The 24,720-nt window shown below is 49.5% G+C and overlaps 1 protein-coding gene across 6 annotated transcripts in view; it reads right to left on the reverse strand.

Moving 5' to 3' along the window:
* LHP (phospholysine phosphohistidine inorganic pyrophosphate phosphatase) overlaps positions 1–24,720 on the reverse strand; it is a 153,304-nt gene that overhangs the window by 94,250 nt on the left and 34,334 nt on the right. The window contains exons 4-7 of one of the 6 annotated variants that reach the window (XR_011607588.1): positions 23,493–23,556; positions 22,436–22,528; positions 14,925–15,123; positions 3,107–3,198 (exon numbers count right to left, since the gene is read on the reverse strand). The exons of 1 other annotated variant lie outside the window; for it this stretch is intronic. Coding sequence is in view for 4 of the 5 variants with exons in the window: in XM_024789339.2 (XP_024645107.1) it covers positions 11,189–11,299; positions 22,436–22,528; positions 23,493–23,556 (268 nt within the window). In the remaining variant the exon portion in view is untranslated. Of the gene's footprint in view, positions 1–3,106; positions 3,199–11,168; positions 11,300–14,924; positions 15,124–21,988; positions 22,165–22,435; positions 22,529–23,492; positions 23,557–24,720 lie in introns of those variants that run through there. 4 more of the 6 variants (XM_011721910.2, XM_024789339.2, XM_011721923.3 and 1 more) reach the window with 4 other exon arrangements.

A 24,720-nucleotide genomic window follows, 5' to 3' on the forward strand; every position in this document is an offset into this window, starting at 1 on the left:
CTAACACGGTAAAACCCCGTCTCTACTGAAAATACAAAAAATTAGCTGGGTGTGGTGGCGGGCGCCTGTAGTCCCAGCTACTTGGGAGTCTGAGGCAGGAGAATGGCATGAACCCAGGAGGCGGAGCTTGCGGTGAGCCGAGATCGCGCCACTGCACTCCAGCCTGGGCGACAGAGTGAGACTCCATCTCAAAAAAAAAAAAAAAAAAGAGAAAGAAAATGTGGTATATATACACCATGGAATACTACTCAGCCATAAAAAGCAACGAAATAAGGGCATTAACAGCAACCTGGATGGAGCTGGAGACCTCAAGGAATGGAGGTAACTCAGGACTGGAAAACCAAACACTGTATGTTCTCACTTATAAGTGGGAGTTAAGTTATGAGGATGCAAAGGCATAAAAATGATATAATGGATTTTGGGGGCTTGCGGGGAAGGGTGGGAGGTAGGTGAAAAATAAAAGACTACACGCTGGGTAGTGTACACTGCTTGGGTGATGGGTGCACCAAAATCTCAGAAATCACCACTAAAGAACTTATTCATGTAACCAAAAACCACCTGTTCCCCAACAACTACTGAAATTTTAAAAATTACCAAAAACACCATTATGAAGACGCTTGTAGAAAGAAGCCATAAAACAGTATTCAAGGAAAAAGGAGGCTGCAAAACAGTATCATCACATTTTTGTAAAAAGAAAAAAACCAAAATATTACCAGTCTGTTGATCCATGCAGAGAAGGCGATGCAGAAGGATTTGGCAAACTATTGACGGAATTTCTCTCTCCGGGGCCAGGCGCAGTGGCTCGCACCTATCAACCCGGCACTTTCGGAGGAAGAGGCGGGTGGTTCACCTGAGGTCAGGAGTTCGAGACCAGCCTGGCCAACATGGTGAAACCCCGTCTCTACTAGAAATACAAAAATTAGCCAGGCATGGTGGTGCACACCTGTAGTACCAGCTACTCAGGAGGCTGAGGCAGGAGAATCACTTGAGCCTGGGAGGCGGAGGTTGCAGTGAGCTGAGATTGCACCTCTGTACTCCAGCCTGGGCAACAGAGTGAGACTCTGTCTCAAAACAAAACAAAACAGTTTATCTCTCTCCGGGAGACAGTGTCATGTGGGAAAGTCCACCTCATACTCTTCTTTAAATGGCATGCAGGTAACCGGAATCTGAAAAGCACCAACCCTTGCTGGCATAGGGTGGGCACAGCCTCCCTCATGCCCGCCTGCATTTGTGGGCTGTGAGGGGCCTTCCTCAGAGGCCCATTATCAGTTTATAGGGGCACCTGGCCTGGGCTGGCCAGAAAGACCCCAACTGAGCTGGCATTCAGGACAAACATGTTTCTCCTCCAAGGAACCAGAAGCAGCCCAGTATACAACAGGTACGGTTCTCCCCCTCCACTTCCTGCCAGGTCACACCGCTGCGTTTCCAAGCAGGGAGGCGCCACCTGTGCTCACGGGTCACAGATATGCCCTGAGATGCACGAGGTGCTGGGCTGGGCTCCTGATGGCTGATGCCAGGCAGCGCCTGGCATCAATTGTAGGGCCCCAAGGTCCACTGTCAGCCGACAGCCCCTTGCCTGGGAGAAGCAGCAGGACCAGCCTCTGTGACCTTTATAGGAAAGGCAGGACTGGGGACTGGGGGACCCCTGGCTGGTCTCTTAGAAAAAATGTTCCTGTGGCTTGTGAGTGGGGTCTCCCTCACTCCCTTAGGCCAGGCCTAACCAAGGGGAGCCACAAAACCCAACTTCAAGAAAGAAAGAAGGCCCATATGTCATACATGTCGGGGGCTCCATGGGGGCCCCCAAGCCTGGGAGGGTCTGGGAGGTAGCTGGAAGGGACCAACTTCCTGACTGTAGACCCAGGTGCGCCGAGCATTCCTCACTCACCTCGCACTCAGCCACGGTCCCCAACCTGCAGGAGAGACCTCAGCGTGATGGTCAGGCCCTCTGATCTGTCTTCTCTGGTCCTGCCTAGGTAGATCTCTCAGGACGAATATAATTGCTCCCACCCCACCCCAAATCCAAGTACCCCCAGGTAACCATGTTTCAACCAAGTCTCCCCAGCATCAGAAAAGACGTGCATTCTCTGAATGGCCACAACAGAAACCACCTAGCATAAGGCAAGGCAACACTCTGATGTCCAAGATCCTCTCGATGACCAGGTGAGCTGGAGCTCAGGCACCACAGGGCCCTCCACATGCCCAGGAGCTCCCAAGCCCTGAGAACTGCTCCGACCAGGCAGACTTTTGCCAGCAAATAAAACACAAGCTTCTTCTCGAGATGGAGGTTTGTTCCAGGGCATCCCTGAGCAACCCTCTGTCGTCTCCAGGCTGTCTGTGTCTCACAGAGTGGAGAAGGTGAACAAAAGGAGACGGAGGCTGTCCAAGGGGCTGAGTGCCCACAGCTGTAAGTGCCACAGTGCAGGGTCTGATCAAATTGCCGAAGGGACAGCAGCACAAATTTGGCCCAACTCCCTGGTGGGCCGCCGCCAGGATGGACAGTGCCTTTGCTTATTTCTCTCTGCACTGCACACCGTTTCAAAACCCAGACCCTGTATCAAAAGCCACTCTATGTTATCACTGTCTGCTATAAGAGACCACCCAGCTCTGTTCTCAGAGGTCCACTACATACAAGACAGTGAATGCCCACATACTGCCCTTTGATTTGGAAAGAATACCCCCTTTACTTTGTTTTTTTTTTTTTTTTTTTTTTTTTTTTTTTTTTTTTTTTTTTTTTTGAGACGGAGTCTCGCTCTGCCACCCAGGCTGGAGCGCAGTGGCCGGATCTCAGCTCACTGCAAGCTCCGCCTCCCGGGTTCACGCCATTCTCCTGCCTCAGCCTCCCGAGTAGCTGGGACTACAGGCGCCCGCCACCTCGCCCGGCTAGTTTTTTGTATTTTTTAGTAGAGACGGGGTTTCACTGTGTTAGCCAGGATGGTCTCGATCTCCTGACCTCGTGATCCTCCCGTCTAGGCCTCCCAAAGTGCTGGGATTACAGGCTTGAGCCACCGCGCCCGGCCTAGCCCCTTTACTTTGAAGAACAAAACAGAATGAGAACATGGTCATCCCCTGGAAGGAAGGTGGATAAATGACTCCCGCTGGCACTGACCTGAACTTCCCAGTCCGCACCTGCAGCGCTCTCATTCCACACCGCTGGGCACCGCCGACGTCGCCCACGATATCGTCCCCAATCATGACGGCCTGTCACGGCAGTGAAATATGCTCAGAAGTGATGTCAGGAGAGTTTGATTCCTGGGCTCCTTCATCTTTTTTTGACGTAATAAATGGCTTGATTTGATGTTTAAAACCACCATCATACACATTAAACAAGATAATATTGTCATCGTATTGATTAAAAGTCAACCCACCTTGAATATATCTCACACTGCCCCTGTAGGCCATGGCTTTGAACGCTATATATTTGTGCAATTCGAAATCAATCAGCAGACGTCAAAGTGATTTGGCACCCCAAGGACGTGCGGGGATGCTGAACGTTGTCCGGCCTCCGCTGGAACACAGGCTAAATTTCACCTGACCCTAAAGACTCCGTAACCTGGTTATTTGCCCTTGATTCTGTGAAAGTGAAGCAAATCTCTGGCCTATCTTCGTAAGTTTTGCTTTATATAGGTTTTGCTTTCAATGGGGAAGGTATTGCCTTAAAAACAAAATAACAGACAAACCAAAATTCACACATACACAGAGGAAATGCTCGCAGCCTGGGTATCATTTCCAAAAGCAGCCTCTGGAATACACTCTCTCACCTGAAAAAACCAGAAAACCAAACGACGAAACAACAGCTTTCAGGACACTGGACATCAAGCAATGAAGGACACTGACTTCTGAGATGCAGGAAACAAAGAACGTGGCTCCTGTGACTGCCCCCAGCATACTGCCTTCGATGCTTCCAGACTGTGGGCACAGGAGGGGTGCTGTGAACTGAAGTCTGTCCCCCACAAATTCACTTGAAGAAGAAGCGCTAGACTGCAGTGTGACTGTATTTGGAGACAGGGCCTGTAAGGAGGTAATTCATTGAGGCTGAAGGAGGTCAGAGGGGGCCCTGATCTGATGGGACTGCTGTCCTTACCAGAGGACGAGGCACTGGAGTGCACTCCACAGAAGCACAGAGGAGAGGCCATGGGAGGACACAGCAAGAAGGCGGCCATCTACAAGCCGGGAAGAGAGCCCTCATCAGAAACTGGACTTGCCGGCACCCTGATCTCAGGCTTCAAGCCTCCTGAACAGTGAGAAAGAGTTTCTGCTGTTAAATCCGCACAGTCTGTGGTGTTTTGTATGATAGTCTGGGCTGACTAATACAGAGGGAAACCCAGGTAGAGCCCAGTAGGATCCCTGAATTGGGGAGACAAAGCTAGGATTCTGGGGAGACCCAGGAGCAGAGTCCACAGGACAGGGAATCAGAGAGGAGAAGGCTGCATGGAGAAAGAGCCGTGGAGAACGTGGAGGGTCCCCTCAAATGCTCAGCAGACCACTGCCAGCACACGTGAGGGAGGAAACTCCCTGAGTCTGGGAAAGAGCCACACCAAATGACTAGAGAAAACGGTGCCTGTGTCTCACACAGGATTGCATATGTCCCCACCAGCCAGGCTGGGAAAGCTCACTCACGATGCACAAGGCATTGAGTGCCATCTTCAAAGCCGCTGCTTCGCAGTGAGGAATAATTCATCCAGGGCAACCCCTGCTCTGGTGCTGCCCCCAAATCTTAAAAGCAAGATCTGGAAGGATCAAACTGTTTCAAGTAATATAATTGCATCCTATAACAAAGTTCGCAATTCCTTATGGGCACACAAAAATATCCAGCACCCAAAAAGAAGGTAAAATTGATCATGTCTGGCACTCAATAAAAAATGATCAGACGTGCAAAGAAGGAAAATATCATGCAGAAGGAGGAGAAAGATGAGTCCATCCAAACTGAGAAAGAACTGACAGAGAGGTGAGAATGAGCAGACAAGAGCATTGAATCAGCCCTTGTAATAGTATTCCATATGTTCCAAAAGTAGAGAAATGGAAGGTAAAAGAAAAAATCCAAATCAAGCTTCTAGAGATGAAAACTACAATGACGGCCGGGCGCGGTGGCTCAAGCCTGTAATCCCAGCACTTTGGGAGGCCGAGACGGGCGGATCACGAGGTCAGGAGATCGAGACCATCCTGGTTAACACGGTGAAACCCCGTCTCTACTAAAAAATACAAAAAACTAGCCGGGCGAGGTGGCGGGCGCCTGTAGTCCCAGCTACTCGGGAGGCTGAGGCAGGAGAATGGCGTGAACCCGGGAGGCGGAGCTTGCAGTGAGCTGAGATCCGGCCACTGCACTCCAGCCTGGGTGACAGAGCGAGACTCCGTCTCAAAAAAAAAAAAAAAAAAAAAAGAAAACTACAATGACAGGGATCAAAATACACTGGGTAGGATTAATGCCAGAAGAGATACTGCAGAGGAAAAGATTAATGAATGAACCCAGAGACATGGCAATAGAAACTACCCAAAATGAAACAGAGGCAGAAAAATTATTTTTAAAAATGAACAGAGCATCAGTGAGCTATGGCACAACTTCAAGTGGCCTGATGTACACACAATTAGAGTTCCTGAAAGTGAGATGAGGTGGGGCACAGTGGCTCACACCTATCATCCTAGCACTGTGGGAGGCTGAGGTAGGAGGATCACTTAAGCCCAGGAGTCCAAGACCAGCCTAGGCAACATGGCAAGACCTTGTCTCTATAAAAATTTAAAAAATTAGCCAGATGTGGTTGCTCAAGCCTGTAGTCCCAGCTACTTGGGAGACTGAGGTGGGAGGACCACTTGAGCCTGGGAGTTTGAGACTTCAGTGAGCTGTGTTCGTGCCACTGCACTCCAGCCTGAACATCAGAGCAAGACCCTGTCTCAAAATTAGAAAAAAAAAAAAGTGAGATGAGAGAAGACACAAATACATTTGAAGAAATAGTGACTGAAAATTTTCTAAACTTGATAAAAACAATAAATCCACAGATCCAAGATCCCAATGAACACCAAACACAAGAAACACACAGACAACTGTATTAAGGCACACCATAATTAAATTGCTCAAAAGTAGTGACAAGGAGAAAATCTTATAAAACAGTCAGACAAAAAAGAGACATGTTATCTACTTATATACAGAGAAACAAAGATAAGATGTTAGATTTCTTGTTGGAAACAATGCAAGTGAGAAGACTGTGGAGTGCCATCTTTTAAGCAGTAAAATAAAAAAATGCCCATCTAGAATTCTGTACCCAGCAAAAATATCTTTCCCAAACGAAGATGAAATAAAGATATTTCAGACATCCGAAGAGGAAGAATTCATCACCACTTGGACCCATCCTTGCAGGGAGAGTCCAAATCAATGGGCCCCACACTCAGTAAGACTCCCCCGGCTTGGGCGTGCTTCACCGTCCTCGTTTCATTTTGTCTTGATTTTGGTTTGTGTATTTATCACTTAGCCCCACTTAGCATCTGAATTCCAGGGAGGAGACCTGTAGTTTGTTTGTTTGTTTGTTTGTTTGTTTGTTTGTTTGGAGACAGAGTTTTGCTCTTCTTGACCAGGCTGGAGTGCAGTGGTGCAATCTTGGCTCATTTAGATAACTTATTATGTCCTGGCCCTGTGCTGGGTGCTTCACTAAGATGATTTCCTTTAAACGCCACACCAGTTATACCCATTTTACAGATGGAAGTGGAGGCTGGCCCAAGGTCACACAGCCAGCAAACAGTAGAGCTGGGATCTCCACCCCGCTGCTCTAGAAATCTACCCTACAAGAAATGTAGAAGTCCTTTGGGCGAAGGGAAAATGACAATAGCTGGAAATACTCATCAACACCAGAAAAATAGCTTGTGGGCATGTGCTGACCTTCTGCCTGCTCAGCTCCCTCCTCTGCTGGCTAATTCCTCCCAGGCCTTCAGGACTCAGTTCCAGTGACCACCACCCTTCCCCTGCCCCCAGGCTGGGTTGCGTGGCCCTCCCAAAGCACTCTGGGATCGCATCCTGGTGCCACCCATGTCATAGTGCATAATGGACTCTGCTCATCCCACCCTTCCAGAAGCAGGAGCTCCTTCAGGACAAGGAATCTGGGCTGACAACTGGCACTTGGTTGATGCTCAGCAAATGTGTCTTGAGCAGATGAGTGCTCTGCATTATGGCAAGGCCGGCTGTGTCTGAACACACTTATGAGGCACAGACAAGACTTCCCATTGGTCAACTACATAGAGTGGAGGGAGTCATACAGTCCCCGCCAGTGTGGCCGAAATGTCAGTCACTTGTGGGTCTTCTTTCGCCACGTTAACATGTGTTATTGCTTAAATGGAGTCATGCTCTTTTTTTTTTTTTTTTTTTTTTTTTACATAAATACATGTAATTTAAAGAAAAAACAGCTGGGAGTGGTAGCTCACCCCTGTAATCCCATGAGATGGGCAGATCAACTGAGGTCAGGAGTTCGAGACCAGCCTGGCCAACATGGTAAAACCTGTCTCTAATAAAAATACAAACCGGGCATGCACCTGTAATCCCAGCTACTTGGGAGGCTGAGGCACACGAATTGCTTGAACCTGGGAGGTGGAGGTTGCAGTGAGCCAAGATTGTGCCACTGAACTCCAGCATGGGTGACAGAGTAAGACTCGGTCTCAAAAAAAAAAAAAAAGTAATAATAATTTTAAAGAAAAAAAACCCATCCAGCTCCTCTCACTGCCCTACTCCAAAATCTGATTAAAAGCTTCAAAGTAGGTTGGGCGCGGTGGCTCATGCCTGTAATTCCAGCACTGTGGGAGGCCGAGGCAGGCAGATCACTTGAGCCCAGGAATTCCAGACCAGCCTGGGCAACACAGTGAAACCCTGTCTCTATTAAAATATAAAAAATTAGCCAGGCATGGTGGCAGACGCCTATAATCCCACCTACTTGGGAGGCTGAGGCAGGAGAATGAGCCAAGATTGCACCACTGCATTCCAGCCTGGGCAAGAAGAGCAAAATTCTGTCTCAAAAAACAAAAACAAAAACAAAAAAACTACAGGTCTCCTCCCTGGAATTCAGATGCTAAGTGGGGCTGACCGATAAATACACAAACCAAAATCAAGACAAAATGAAACGAGGACTGTGAAGCATGCCTAAGCCGGGGGAGTCTTACTGAGTGTGGGGCCTATCGATTTGGACTCTGCCTGCAAGGATGGGTCCAAATTTGCTTTCCATCTGGGGAAAGGGGACCACAGAAAGGGGGGCTGGGCCTGATGTGGCCAGCAGACACACAGACTCACTCCTGTCTCACGCTGAGCTAGAGCAGCGGGGTGGAGATCCCAGCTCTGCTGTTTGCTGGCTGTGTGACCTTGGGCCAGCCTCCACTTCCATCTATAAAATGGGTATAACTGGTGTGGCCTTTAAAGGAAATCATCTTAGTGAAGCACCCAGCACAGGGCCAGGACATAAGAAGTCATCTGAACATGTTAAAAAGGAAACAGAAACATGAGGAAAGGTTTTGTTGAGGAAATTCTCTATCTCACCACATCAGAGAGAGAGAGAGGCCCGACGACCTGCAGCAGGCGCCCTTGCTTTGGTTACTTGATACCTTTGCCTGGGGCTTTCGTGGGCCGGTGCCAGGCCAGGCAGTGGGCGCACAGTGTGAATCAGACAGATGAGTCCCAGCCCTTATGGAACTCACGACAAGTGCTAAAGACAGACGTTAATCAGGTAATTCCACAGTCTCATCATCGGGGCCTGGGATAACGCACAGGAGGCTGTGAGGCCTGATCTCCTGACCTACTGGACTTGGGGGTGGTCAGGAAAGGCTTCCCAGAGGAGGTGAAGTTCTGAGCTTTGCTCTGTCTGATAGGCAAAAGGAGTCAACCAGGTTGTAGGACACAGAGGAGAGATGGGATACACCCAGCAGGGGCTACCACACATGTGTTCACTATCCATCTCCCCACCATTCACCAGGGCAGGCCATGCCATGAATTCCAGAAAGCACACACACATAAACCTGAAGCAACTGTCCTGGGAACTGCGTCCAAACAGTCCTTCAGATAACCAAGGAATCGCCAGGAGCCTGATAAAGGACAAAGGCAGAGCCAGCGAGGCCCCCTGAGGCCAGGGAGGTAGTTTCAGCTGAACCCGGAGCTTTTCTGCCACTTGGCATGGACTCGTCAAGTATCACAGTCAAGCAGAGGCCAGAGGGGCCTCCCTCAGAGAAGCCACGGGGGATGGTGGTGCTGAGAGAGAGCTCGGAGGAGGTGGCTGAGGGCTGCAATATTGAGAATTCTGCCAATTGCTGGTAGCCGCAAGCCACTGCGAGACATAAGGTGCTTGAAATAAAACCACGTCTTCCTGGTGTGGTGCTCTATACTTCATACTTTGCACGGATTTTCTCTGGTCTTTCCTCCCCCTACCCCTGTGCTTCCCAGAGTGTGTCATGCACACGGGTGACATACTATTTGACTCCAGGCAGAGCAAGGACATACATTTTAATGTAATCATGTGGTCTTTATTTTTAGATTAATCTATTATGGTAAGTGAGAGATTCTGGTTTTCCATTTATAGTAGTCATCAAAAGTTCCTTTTAAAATACATTTATTTAAGTAATAAAATGAATCAATTTTAAGAAATGTGAAGTAAATAGAGCTAGTGGCAAGTACCCAGATACGGTAAAAATACCCAGATATGGTAAAAATTCAAAGTGCTTTTTCCAGAATGACTGATGTTAGGGAAAATCCTGCCAAATCCAAATGAGGTTTTTGTGTCTATCAAACCAGCTCCTGGCCAGGCAAGAAACAGCCAGTGGCACCGCGTGCTCCCTGGAATGGGACCAGCCCCAATGTCCGCTGCACGTACACAGGACGCTCTAAGGGTCAGGAAAAGCCAGGGCTGGCTGGGCAGCCCCCATAGTTGCTGGCATCTGACAGCAGGGCTGGCCAGAGCTCCCATGTTCGAGTCCCCTCTGCCCTTCTCAAGGAGTTGTCTTCAAACTGTGAGGTCCGTGGTGAACATTCACAGCGCTCCAATTCAGGACCATGTCCACTGCTGCCAGAGACTCCAGGGCCATCCTGCTAGAAGGTTCCTTGGAAATGGAACGGGTCTTCAAATATTACATGTCATCCTATACCTCCCTGCTTCTGGGGAAAATAAAACTGTGTGCATGCTCCTCCCACACACACAACCAGACAGCACACACGTTTCCCTCCCAGAATAGAGACTCTCGGTTCTTCCTGGGGTGGGACATTTGTGGATGTGGCCCACGGAGACGGGACCAGAGGAACATGGTCACTCGGAGGAAGAGTTCTCATGCAGGAACAGCATGGAGGTTCTGTGGGATAAAGCGAGGCTGCATCCAGGCGGAGCTCCGGGAAGCTGTCGGTGAGGGAGGCGGAGGCTGGGGGCCGGGACGCCAGGGCTGGCGGGGTGCACAGCTGCCTGGAGCAGCGATGCCTGTCCAGGCCAGCTTGTGGGCTCCGCATACCAAAGTGCACTCAGGATCCCGGGGGATTCCCAGATTTACTATCGGTGAAGGGCAATAATCACGCAAGGAGGAGCAATTATTGCCAAATCATTTAGGATTTTAAAAATCACTGGCAAGAAGATAGAGGTCAGGAGGTGCACTGCCAGGGGAAATAAAAATACTCCACCTGCCAGGGCTGGGCTTCGCTTCCTTTCAGACACAACATGGTTGGGGGTGAGGTGGAGACAAAATGAAAGGTCGGACCTCCCAGAACCCAGAATCCAGAGAGCCGGAGGGAGGCGCCACAGTTTCAGAGGCAGGTGTCCCGGGTCGGGCCCCACAGCTGTCAATCCTCCCTCTTACGCATCTGCCTGCCTGCCCTGGTCTCCTCTTCAGCGTCCTAGGTGCTGGAGGGAAACCTCGTCTAACAGGCGGCAATGCTTTGGAGTGCAAACTTCCAGCACCAAAGAGCTTCCGTGGTTCACAAATATTGTCCTTATCCTGGGGCTCTGCCAGGAGGATTAGGGCGGGAAGCAGCAGGCCTGGGTAGTGAAGGTGGAGTGAGCTCAGTGTCTGTAACTGCAGCCCCAGGGGGCTCATATCCCCCAGGGAGATGCCTTGAGATGACGGCTCACTCTAGGATGAGCCCTGGACCCAGGTCCCAAAGGAACCCAGGCTCCCACAGAGACCTGGAGACAGTGCGATGCTGAGTGATTATCACTGTGGTCGGACACCCTCATAAGGAACAAGACTAAACTCAAAGACTACTTGAAAAAAAAAAAAGCCAGAAATCGCGGTGTTGGTAAGGACTTGGGGAAACAAGCATCTGTATACGCAGCAGGTGATGAAGGTGAATGGACACACCTTTCTGAAACAGAAATAAGCAACATGCATCACAGACTCCCAGCCACATCACTAGGATTTGGAGTAAATAATCAGAAATGTACAAGAGGATGTACATACAAGATGTAGTCATCAGGGTTATGCACAAGAGCGAAATTCAAAGCAGCCTTATCTCCATCAATAGGGAATGGTCAAGAACATGACAGGAGTCTGAACAGTGGAATAGTATGCAGCTGTGAAAACTGCTTTGTTAAAGTGCCTACATAAGTACAAAGAAAGCTGTCCCCTAAAAAAGAATAAGGTCATGTCATTTCCAGCAACAGGGATGGAACTGGAGGCCATTACCCTAAGCAAACTAATGCAGGAACAGAAAACCAAATACCACCTGTTCTCACTTATGAGTGGGGGCTAAATACTGAATACACATGGACACAGGGCAACAACAGACACCAGGGCCTACCTGAGGGTGAAGGGTGGGAGGAGGGTGAGGATTGAAAAACTACCCCATCAGGTACTACACTTATGACCTGGATGACAAAATAATCTGCACAGCAAACCCCCAAGACACAAAATGTACCTGTATCACAAACCTGCACACCTATCCCTGAACCTAAAATATAAGTTAAAAAAAATTGTTCCCAATAGGATATTAAGGGGGAAAACTCAGATTTCAAATAGCAGATACAAGATTATCCCAATTTTGTGTTAAAAATGTATATTTAGACACAAAAAGTTGGCAAGATCAAGCATGATTTGTGTTATTCTAGGCTGGTGGGATGATGAGTGGTTTCTTTTTTTCTTGTACTTTTCTGAATTTTTCCTAGCTTCTTTAATGAGCATGAGTTGCTTCATAATCAGATATTTTAAATACTTGTGTTTTGAGAAGAAAATAAAATCTACTAAAAAAAAAAAAAAAAAAAAAAAAAGGCTCCAAGGGAGAAAAACTCTGAAGGAAAACTAAGCCATGAGGTCTCACAGCACCTTATGACTAGGACACATCACAAAGACAAGGCCAGGGCTGGAAGCTCCTGCGACTCCCGTCAGTTTCAGACCCACAGCTGCAGGGCTAGGTGCCAGCTGCCAGGCATCGGTGGAAAGAGTTTCCAATTCAAACCAAGGATGCAGGAGGACTGAACCCCTCCTGGGCCCATTCTTTCAGTGCCGAAGTGGGCACCACCCAGCAGGCCAGCCTGCTCCCAGTCAGGAGTTGAGCAGGGTCATCCCCACACTGACACCCAAAGAAAATGCCCACGGCCGGGAGGTGGGGCTCAGTCAACAGAGTTCACGGGGAGGCCTCAGTGGAAATACCCATGGGGGAGGGAGGCCACAGCAGAAAGAACTGGCCCAGAGTTGCCCCCATGTGGACGGACATGCACTCCCCACTCACCAGCCTCCCCCTAGGGGTACAGACTGTCCGTAGACCCCTATAGTTAGGACTGATGCCCTGAGAATCATGGAATGAAATGGTAGGGCACCCTCCAGTTTATATGGCCAGGCTTCTGGATAAGCCTGCAAACCTCACCCCCATTTTTCAAGGCAGTTCTGAGGGCACAAGCCATGAGGAAGTCCTGAGGGATCACGGCAGCCTCTGCTTACCCTCCCCACCTGATATCCTGCCCACCCTCCCCACCTGAAATCCTCCCTACTCCACCCCACCTGAAATCCTCCCCATCCCCCCACCTGAAATCCTCCCTACCCCCCCACCTGAAATCCTCCCTACCCCCCCACCTGAAATCCTCCCTACTCCCCCACCTGAAATCCTCCCTACTCCCCCACCTGAAATCCTCCCTACCCCCCCACCTGAAATCCTCCCTACCCCCATCTGAAATCCTCCCTAACCTCCTCACCTGAAATCCTCCCTACCCCCATCTGAAATCCTCCCTACCCCCGACCTGAAATCCTCCCTACCCCCCGACCTGAAATCCTCCCTACCCCCCCACCTGAAATCCTCCCCACCCCCCCACCTGAAATCCTCCCCACCCCCCACCTGAAATCCTCCCTACACCCCACCTGAAATCCTCCCCACCCCCCCACCTGAAATCCTCCCTACCCCCCGACCTGAAATCCTCCCTACCCCCACCTGAAATCCTCCCTACACCCCACCTGAAATCCTCCCCACCCCCCCACCTGAAATCCTCCCTACCCCCCCACCTGAAATCCTCCCTACACCCACCTGAAATCCTCCCTACACCCCACCTGAAATCCTCCCTACACCCCACCTGAAATCCTCCCCACCCCCCCACCTGAAATCCTCCCTACCCCCCCACCTGAAATCCTCCCCACCCCCCCACCTGAAATCCTCCCTACCCCCTACCTGAAATCCTCCCTACCCCCCACCTGAAATCCTCCCTACCCCCCCACCTGAAATCCTCCCTACACCCACCTGAAATCCTCTCTACCCCCACCTGAAATCCTCCCTACCCCCCACCTGAAATCCTCCCTACCCCCCCACCTGAAATCCTCCCTACCCCCCCACCTGAAATCCTCCCTACACCCCACCTGAAATCCTCCCTACACCCACCTGAAATCCTCCCTACACCCACCTGAAATCCTCCCTACCCCCCACCTGAAATCCTCCCTACCCCCCACCTGAAATCCTCCCTACACCCCACCTGAAATCCTCCCTACCCCCACCTGAAATCCTCCCTAACCTCCTCACCTGAAATCCTCCTTACACCCCCACCTGAAATCCTCCCTACACCCCACCTGAAATCCTCCCTACACCCACCTGAAATCCTCCCTACACCCACCTGAAATCCTCCCTACCCCCCCACCTGAAATCCTCCCTACCCCCACCTGAAATCCTCCCTAACCTCCTCACCTGAAATCCTCCTTACACCCCCACCTGAAATCCTCCCTACACCCCCCCTGAAATCCTCCCTACCCCCACCTGAAATCCTCCCTACCCCCACCTGAAATCCTCCCTACCCCCCACCTGAAATCCTCCCTACACCCTACCTGAAATCCTCCCTACACCCACCTGAAATCCTCCCTACCCCCCGACCTGAAATCCTCCCTACCCCCCCACCTGAAATCCTCCCTACCCCCCACCTGAAATCCTCCCTACCCCCCCACCTGAAATCCTCCCTACACCCCACCTGAAATCCTCCCTACCCCCACCTGAAATCCTCCCTACACCCCACCTGAAATCCTCCCTACACCCCACCTGAAATCCTCCCTACCCCCACCTGAAATCCTCCCTACCCCCCACCTGAAATCCTCCCTACCCCCACCTGAAATCCTCCCTACCCCCCACCTGAAATCCTCCCCACCCCCCCACCTGAAATCCTCCCTACCCCCCCACCTGAAATCCTCCCTACACCCCACCTGAAATCCTCCCTACCCCCCACCTGAAATCCTCCCTACCCCCCCACCTGAAATCCTCCCTACCCCCCCCTGAAATCCTCCCTACACCCCACCTGAAATCCTCCCTACACCCCACCTGAAATCCTCCCTACACCCCACCTGAAATCCTCCCTACACCCCATCTGAAATCCTCCCTATTCCCCCACCTGAAATCCTCCCTACCCCCAATTTGAAATCCTCCCTACCCCCCACCTGAAATCCTATTCTCCCACCTGAAATCCTCCCTACCCCCCAATTTGAAATCCTCCCTACCCCCCACCTGAAATCCTCCCTAACCTCCTCACCTCCCTAAGAAATTCTGCTGCGCCACTGGCCCTTCCTGAGAGCTGGGCTATGGCTAAGAGCACTGGATGGGGCTGGAAGACGATGGTTTGGAGCCCGGCTTCACTCCTCATTGGCAAAGTAATCTTGGGTTCAGTACTAGAGTTCTCTGTGACCGTTCTCTTAATGCTGCAGTTCTCCCCAAGGCACATCTGGCAATATCTAGAGACAATTTTGGTTTCGCAGCTTAGGAAGGGGGCGGTCCCATGTAGTGGGTGGACAGTGGGATGCTGCTTAGCACCCTACAACGCATAGGACATCCCCTCACCACAAAATGATCCAGCCCAAAAACGTCAAGTGTCGAGGTTGAGAAATCCGGGTTTTTTTTTTGTTTTTTTTTTTTTGAGACAAGGTCTCACTGTCTTGTCCAGGCTGGAGTACAGTGGTGGTGGTGCCATCTCAGCTCACTTCAACCTCCCCCCTCCCAGATTGAAGCGATTCTCATGCGTCAGCTTCCTGAGCAGCTGGGACCACAGGCATGTGCCAGCCACCATGCCATTATTCTTTGTACTTTTTGTAGAGACAGGGTTTCACCAGGTTACCCAAGCTGGTCTTGAACTCCTGGGCTCGTGATCCACCCACCTTGGCCTCCCCAAGTGCTGGGATTACAGGTGTGAGCCACTGCGCTCAGCCTGAGAAATCCTGTCTTTTACCTCCTGAAGCACCTATGACAGGGTATTTCATCTCTAAGCCTCAGGCTCCTCACCTGTGAAACGGGCCTCTCCGGACCAGGCTCCTTGGCTGCTACATATAACTAAGTGCTCTGGTTTGAACAGTCTCAATCTCCACCAAATCTGCATGACCTGCATCCCACAGAACTTCTTATGATGATGGAAAACTGCCAAAACCTTCACATGAAACCATAAAACCACCCACTGATTCAGAAGCTTAAACCGTGAGAATTAGATATTTCTAGAAGTAACCTTTAAGATCTGTTATTCTTTGCCTTATTACTGGATCCTAGAAAGGGCCAGGTTGCCTCTAAAAGGTTTGAATTTCCAATCTATTAGCGTAATACCAGCAATCTGTGATTTCTAGGCTACTGAGGAAAGGTTAAAATGAAAATTGGATTTGGGGAGTTACGTCTATTCTGAGTGCACACTGAAAACTCAGCAGCAAGAAGCAGGTCAGGGTCTCGGGAAGCAGCAGTGATCAAGGGAAATGACTGGTGATAACTTTATTGATTAAAGCAGCTGGAAAAATGTAAGGTTTGCCACAGCCTGGCACTTCAGCAGCAAGAGAAGTCCTTGCGGGCATTTTTCATTAAAAATAAAAAAGCCAGGAACAGAGAATTATTACCCTGTGCATAAGACACATTCATTTGAAACGGCCTTATCTTGAAATACTGCTTTAAAATGTCTACACATCTTGAGCGTCAAATAACATTAGTGAGCATTTTAGGAAAACGGCAGGGTGGGGACGTTCGCAACATGCAGTTGCTGCTCCACTGTCAAAGGGACAGGCAGAAACGTCACATGAGGGTGGGAGAGGAGGATGATGTGGGAGGTAAATGAGACACAGCTTTGCCACATATGCGCAGAGCCACCAGAGGAAACAAGTCCTTCGCTCTCCAGGGCCACAGATGCTCAAGGTGGATGGCAGCAGCAGTGACCAAAACCGCGAGCAGCCACGGTGACCCGTCAGGAATCCACAGCCCCACTCCCTCCCGGACGCACTGCCCCAGCATCCGAAAATGACAAATCCAGATTCACTAGACCCCCATGAGGGGTCTCCTTTGGGGGATGGGCTGTATCTCATTTGAAATGTGAAGGAATCTGACTGTGAAAATAACTGAAAATGCCAAAAGAAAAAGGCAGGGAGAACACCCAAGGTCAGACCATCCAAATATCACCAGCAATGCCATCTGGACAGCTAGTCTCGTTTCCTTCCCTCTCCTTCCCTCCTTCCTCCCCTCCCCTCCCCTTCCTTTCCTTCTTCTTCTTTTTTTTTTTTTTTTTTTTTGAGCAGGGTCTTACTGTTGCCCAGGCTCGTGTGCAGTTGTGCAATCTCAGCTTGCTGCAACCTCAACCTCTTGGGCTCAAGCAATCTGCCCACCTCAGCCTCCCAAGTAGCTGGAACCACTGGCACATGCCACCACATCTGCCTATTTATTTTTTTGCATTTTTTTGTAGAGACGGGGTTTTGCCATGTTGCCCAGGCTAGTCTCAAATTTCTGGGCTCTAGTGATCTGCCCACCTCGGCCTCCCAAAGTGCTGGGATTCCACGCATGAGCCGCTGCGCACGGCCAGGTCTTATTTTCCGGGCAGTGGCAGGGTTTTGTTTTTGTTGGGTTTTGGGTTGGGGGAAGGCGGCTGTTTGAGATGGTTGTGATCATACCACTTACATTATTTTTTGAGACAGAGTCTCACTCTGTCACCCAGGCTGGAGTGCAGTGGCACGATCTTGGCTCACTGTAACCTCCGCCTCCTGGGTTCAAGTGATTCTCCGGCCTCAGCTTCCTCAGTAGCTGGGATTACAGGCACCTGCTGCCATGCCCGGCTAATTTTTGTATTTGTAGTAGAGATGGGGTTTCACCATGCTGGCCAGGCTGGTCTCGAACTCCTGACCTCAGGTGATCTGCCCTCCTTGGCCTCCTAAAGTGCTGGGATGACAGGTGTGAGCCACCATGCCCGGCCTACTTATAAACTTTTAAATATTGATTTTTAAACTCAGATTAAAGCATTAGCCTTTCTCTCTATATATAAAGCAAATTATTTTGAGAATTTATTGTCTCTTAAATTCATCCTATGAGGGGAATACAAATATATACATAGTTGCTTATTTTTTAAATAAAAAAAAAATCTGTAATATTTATAAAATATTTACAGCTATGATATTTATAAACATGGCTACCTACAAGAGACAGGTAAAAACAAAATAGAAGGAAAAGAACAGAAGTTAGACTTCCTTGAATATGTCTTGCTTTGTGGATCTGATTTTAGAACCATATAAATATTTTACATAAGTGCAAAACAAATGTAAATGTTAAGCCAATTCCCTAAACATCAAAATGAAAATGAATTCAAAGAGCGTCCACTTGGTGGAATACCACCCACAAAAAAGAATTATTCCTAGCAGCTTTAAATACAGTATTTTGGTCATAAACCTCTAGAGCAGGGGTGTCCCATCTTTTGGCTTCCCTGGGCCATAATGGAAGAAGAAATGTCTTGGGCCACACATAAAATACACCAATGAAGTCCGGACGCAGTGGCTCACGCTTGTAATCCTAGCACTTTGGGAGGCCGAGGCGGGCGGATCACTGAGGTTGAGAGTTCGAGACCAGCCTAACCAGCATGGAGAGACCCCGTCTCTACTAAAAACACAAAATTAGCTGAGCATGGTGGCACATGCCTGCTACTCAGGAGGCTGAGGCAGGAGAATTGCTTGAACCCAGGAGGCGGGGGTTGTGGTGAGCTGAGGCACCATTGCACTCCAGCCTGGGCAACAAGAGCGAAACTCCGTCTCAAAAAAAAAAAAAAAAAAAAAAATTATCAAGAGATGCCAAAATTAGAACTAATGATCAGAAAGAGAATATTTACATAGTGTCAAAGTACTTTCCCACAAGACAGTTATTAAGGCCAGGCGCAGTGGCTCACACTGGTAATCCCAGCACTTTGGGAGGCCAAGGCAGGCAGATCACCTGAGGTCAGGAGTTCAAGACAAGTTTGGCCAACATGGAGAAACCCCATCTCTACTAAAAATACAAAAATTAGCCAGGCTTGATGGCGGGTGCCTGTAATCCCAGCTACTCAGGAGGCTGAGGCAGAAGAATCACTTGAACCCGGGAAGTGGAGCTTGCAGTGAGCCAAGATTAGGCCATTGCACTCCAGCCTGGGCAACAGAGTGAGACTCCTGCTCAAAAAAAAAAAAAAAAGATACTTATTAAAAGGGACAAATTGTAACGACAATGGAGAACTCTGGAAGACACCTCCTCAACTGGTGATCAGAGTTCACAGATAAAGGACACTAGGGACATGACTGCTACATGCAATGTGTCCCCAGAAAGCCATGAGTGGGATGACTGATGGTGTCTGAATAAGGTCTCTAGGTTAACTAACAGCCTTGTGCCAGTGTTGATTTCCTGGTTTTATCATCGTTTGATGATGATGGGGAAGCTGGTGAAGGGCACATGTGAATGTTTTGTACTATGTTTGCAACTTTTTGTGAGTGTCAAGTTACTTCAAAATGAAAAGTTGAAAACAATTTTAAAGGGTTATTAGTTGATAATTATTAAAGCACAGTGATGGGTACCTAGGAGTTCCCTGAGCTGCCCTCTCTACTGACATAGACATTTCAAATGTTCCATGATGGAAGGCTAAGAAGAGAGGCTGAGGAAACAAAAACCTCACATGAGTCATGGAGCTTCTTCAGACTGGATTCCAACAGATCAACAGTCAAAGAGCATTTCTGAGACAGTCAAGGAATTTTAAATACGGGTTGGTTTTAAATAATACTAACAAAAATCACTGTTAATTTTTAGGTGGTTTTAAAATTTTTATTGTGGTAAAATACACACTACATAAAATTTATGACTGTGACCAGAGTATTCAGTTCACTGGCATTGAGCACATTCAGAATGTTGTGCAACCATCACCACTGTCCAGTTCCAGAATATTTGTTTTCTCTTTTTTTTTTTTTTTAGACAGAGTCTGGCTCTGTTGCCCAGTCTGGAGTTCAGTGGCGCGATCTCAGCTCACTGCAATCTCCACCTCCTAGGTTCAAGCAATTCTCCCGCCTCAGCCTCCCAAGTGGCTGGGATTACAGGCGTGCACCACCACGCCTGGCTCACATTTGTATTTTTAGTAGAGTCAGGGTTTCACCATGTTGGCCAGGCTGGTCTCGAACTCTTGACCTCAAGTGATTTGCCCTCCCCAGCCTCCCAAAGTGCTGGGATTACAGGTGTGAGCCACCATGCCCAGCCCAGTTCCAGAATATTTGTATCACCCCAAAAGGAGACCGCATACCCTGAAGCAGCACTCCCCATTGCCATGCAACCCTGACTCCTGGCAACCACTAATCTGCTTTTCATTTCTGTGGATTAGCCCATTCTAGACATTTGCTATACATGGAAGGATACAATATGTGTCCTTTCGTGTTTGGCTTCCTTCACTTAGCATAATGTTACCAGGGTTCATCTACATTGTAACATGTGTCAGAACTTCATTCCTCTTTATGGCTGAATAATATTCCACTGTATGGACACACCACATTTGGTTATCCTTTCATCAGTTGATGGGCAGGCATCTTGGTTTTTTCTACCTTTTGGCTATTGTATACGGAGCTGCTATGAATATTTGTGTATAAGTTTTTGTTTGCTACACCTGTTTCAGTTCTTCTGGGTATAGACCTGGAAATGGGTTGCTGAGTCATACGGCAAATTCTATGTTTAACTTTGAGGAACCACAAAGTGGCTTTCTGTGGCAACATTGTCATTTCACCTTCCTACCAGCAATAGACAAGGGTTCCAATTTGTCTACATCCTTGGCAACACTTGTTATTTTCTATTTTTTTTTTTTAACTATACAGTCATCTTAATTAGTGTGAAGTGGTATCTCATTGGGGTTTTGATCTGCATTTCCTGATGAATGATGATATTGAGTATCTTTTTGTGTGCCTGTTGGCCATGTTAGGGGTTTTAATGTATTGTAGTTATGTCTAAAAATCACCATTTTTTTAATGTCATGCTACAATATGAAAGGATACAATTGAGATTTGCTTTAAAATGTGACAGCAAAAAAAGTAAAATTATTATTATTATTATTATTATTATTATTATTATTATTATTACTATTACTTGGAAATGGAGTCTCACTCTGTTGCCCAGGCTGGAGTGCAGTGGTGCAATTTCGGCTCACTGCAACCTCTACCTCCTGGGCTCAAGCAATTCTCCTGCCTCAGCCTCCTGAGTAGCTGGGATTACAGGAGCATACCACCACACCCAGCTAATTTTTATATTTTAGTAGAGACAGGGTTTCACCATGTTGGTCAGGCTGGTCTTGAACTCCTGACCTCAGGTGGTCTACCTGCCTCAGCCTCCCAAAGTGCTAGGATTACAGGCGTGGGCCACCGCACCCAGCCAGTAAATTTTTTAAAAGGAAAAAAAAGAGGAAAGAAGAAAGGAACGTGGCAAAATCTTAACCACTGAATCTGGGTGATGGATATAATGGGGATGTGTATCATTCTCTCTATTTTTCTGTATGTTTGAAATCTCTCAAAATAAAGAAATTCTGCTCTATGAAGCAAGGTAGTACAAAGCCAGGTTATTTATTGCTGCAGTTCTCATTCTTTCAAAACACAAACCTCTCCTTCTCTAACAGACTAACATGACATTTCCCAGGTGTTTTCTGGGGACTCCAGGGAGCCTGCATCTTCTGACATCTCTATGGATCTCAGGGCAGGTGAAGGTACAGTGTCTAGACTCAAAGCACCATGAGGCACCAGTGTTCTGGACTGAAATGTACACAGGGGAAACACGCACCAGGCTTGACACCTGGGGGACCCCCAACCCATACTTCTGCTGCCCACTTCCAACGAGGCAGCAGGACAGCCTGGGGCAGCTGTGGACTCTTTCCTTTTTTCTTTTTTTTTTTTTTTTTTTTGAGACGGAGTCTCGCTCTGTCGCCCAGGCTGGAGTGCAATGGCCGGATCTCAGCTCACTGCAAGCTCTGCCTCCCGGGTTCACGCCATTCTCCTGCCTCAGCCTCCCGAGTAGCTGGGACTACAGGCGCCCGCCACCTCGCCCGGCTAGTTTTTTGTTTTTTTTTAAGTAGAGACGAGGTTTCACCGGGTTAGCCAGGATGGTCTCGATCTCCTGACCTCGTGATCCACCCGTCTCGGCCTCCCAAAGTGCTGGGATTACAGGCTTGAGCCACGACTCTTTCCTTTCCTTTTTTTTTTTTTTTTTTTTTTTTTTTTGAGAAGGAGTCTCGCTCTATCACCCAGGCTGGAGTGCAGTGGCGTGATCTCAGCTCACTGCAACTTCTGCCTCCCAGGTTCAAGCAATTCTCATCCCTCAGCTTCCTGAGTAGCTGGGATTACCAGGCATGCACCACCTCGTCCAGCAATCTATCCCAAAATAGTCAAAATATAAAGGTCGCAAAATGAGTGACTTTATTATTTCTTCCATATTGTTGTAATCTTGCTGTTACACTGTCTTGTCAGCGAGATATATTAATACACTGATAGGACTCGTCAATTCTTATCCTTTCAGAGAAGCAGCAAAAATTCAGAAAAAGCCGTAGGCATTTCTGCTTCTTGCTTTCACATTGAAAGTAACTTCACTGTTGAAACTATTCAGTGCATTTCATTTGCTGCCTTCCCCCTCCTTCCCAGCCAGGTCAGCTCTCACAGGGAGCCCACACTTGGCTGCCCGGCCAACCCCACAGGCTGCCTGAGTCCTGCAATCCATTCCAAACTCCAGGGCCTCCCTGACGGGGCTGTCTTCCCCGACCCACTTCACAAGGCGCCAACCTACCTGGTGGGCTTCCACTCCTATGGCTTGCAGGGCAGACTTGAAAAACTCAGGAGAAGGCTTCCCCACTACCTCGGCTTTGATGCCACAGGCATACTGGGAAAAGAGAGAGGGATATGGCATGGGTTTGGGATCAAGGAACAGGTGTATGCCCAGCCACGGAAACCCTGTCCCAAATGTGCCCCCAAGAGTCTAGGGCCTTGAAGAAGCAGGATGCTGTGGGCCTGAGAACACATCTCACAGGCAGGAGCCTCACAACTCCAGAAAGGGCTGCTCGGGTCGCTCAGGTCATCTAGCACCAGGCACCCTGCCATTCACTCAAAGGCCTACCCACAGCAGAAGGCATCCAAGAGCTGGCAAAACTACAGGGTTCCCAAGGGCCAGCAGAGCAGTGCTCTGCTCACTCGCCTGCAATTCCGTCCTCTCATCCCTTCTCCCCTTCTTCTCCCCTCTTCTCCCCTGCCCACTCCCAGCTCATCACAGGCCTCCTGGGTCAAGCCTGGGGCTCCATCTGCTCCTCTGCCTCTCCCTCCCACCTGACGGCAAGCAGGCAGGAGCTGCTACAGCTGTGAGGATGGGATGGGATGTGAGGCTGACCTGGGGCAGCTGATGGGACCTGGGCCGGCTGATGGGACCTGGGCCAGAGTGGACCTGGGGGAACCCCTCCCAGAGGCCTGGCCACAGATGCTCTTGGAAACTGAAGGGAAGTCAGGAAGGAGGCCAGTGAGGACCCGCCAAGCTTGAGGTGCTGCAGATGCCCAGGGTCAGGAACGACCGGTGGTCAGCACTGACACAGAAGCCACAAGCCCAAGAAGAGCGTGGCAGAGAGCAGCTGGGAGAGCGGCAGGGTCGGTGGGAGGGGGGCTGTGCCCACTGGACGGGGAGGGAGAGATGGGGAGGGAGGACAGCGAGGACAGCGAGGGCCGGCCAGGGGGCCTTTGTGGAAACACAAAAGGCCATTCATACGTTAATTAAGCACAGCCTCTTCTCAAGAAAGACCCAAAAAGTCCCAGGTGCCCTGAGGTCTGAAGAGAGCTTGGGACAGAACCAGGGCTGGTACCTCAAGCGCCTTCATGTAGGGACCAACATCCAGCATCAGGCCAGAGGTCTCCTTGTAGTAACGCCTAGGAGAGAACAGAAGGGAGCACGGGGTGCTGAGCACAGGAAGCTGAGCACGAGGAGCTGAGTGCAGGATGCTAAGCATTGGGAGCTGAGCACCGGGCCTGTCTTGCTGGCTGCAGAGCCAAGCCGGGGCTGAGGGGCGGTCCAGGCACCACGCTGAGAATGACCGCAGGGGACCAGCACCACAGAGCCCGGTGGCGGCCGCCACACCCAGCAGGGAGAGCACAGCAGCCAGCAGCTCCAGGAACGCCATGGGTCACACAGAACGTGCCCCTGCTGTCAGCCTCCTGGGGACCCTGCTGCAATGATTAACAGGGGACCCGGAGGGCAGATGGTTCCAGTTGCTAACACAGAGAATGACAAGTGACCTGTGTCCTGGGAAGGAACAGCAGGTCCACAGGACATGTGGCGAACCCCTAATTGCTAATAATTAACCCCTAATTGCTAATAATTAACCCCTAATTGCTGGCTGAAGAAGGGAACCCCATTAGTTCCACAGCACCCTGCTGCATCCCCTATTAGCCGGAGGTCAAGCGAGGTGCCAGGTTTCACGGGCGCCAGATGTTTTTATGAGAAGACAACTATTTTCTCCCCCGTCTCACGGAGGTGGAGACAGGCTCTGCATGAGGGAGCATTCCTTTTTCAAAATGGCCCCACTGCTCTTTGAGCCCAGTGCTGGCTTGGTGGCTGGTTGCAGCCCGGCCTGGCCCACCCTACAATGGCGTCGCACTGAGCCTCAAGACACCCACAGTCCAGACACATGGTGGGCCAGACCCGGCTCTGGCTGAACAAAGTCAACTGACTACAACGAGGGGAGAAAGTGGTTTAACCTGCACTGCTCTGAAGACGCAATTCACTGAAACCCAAGAACACGCAAGGGGGCTTGATTCTTGGAACCACTAAAATGTTTTGCCATCCACCATCACATCGGTTTCCCTCTACTCCTGCCATGCCCGTCAGATTTGGGAGCCGTGGAGAAAGCACATATGCAGAGAACGAGAGGGAAGAAGAGCGTATGCCGACTTCAGCATTCAGATCTCGCTGCCTTCTCACGGTGTGACTTTGGGTGCTTAAGCCTGTGGGCCTGTTTCCTAATCTGTAAAATGGGCAAAATGAACAACAAACAATACCTTCCTCACGGATTGCTGTGAAGCTTGAACAAAATA

The sequence above is a fragment of the Macaca nemestrina genome, chromosome 9 (assembly GCF_043159975.1).
Source record: "Macaca nemestrina isolate mMacNem1 chromosome 9, mMacNem.hap1, whole genome shotgun sequence".
In the NCBI taxonomy this organism is placed as follows: domain Eukaryota; kingdom Metazoa; phylum Chordata; class Mammalia; order Primates; family Cercopithecidae; genus Macaca; species Macaca nemestrina.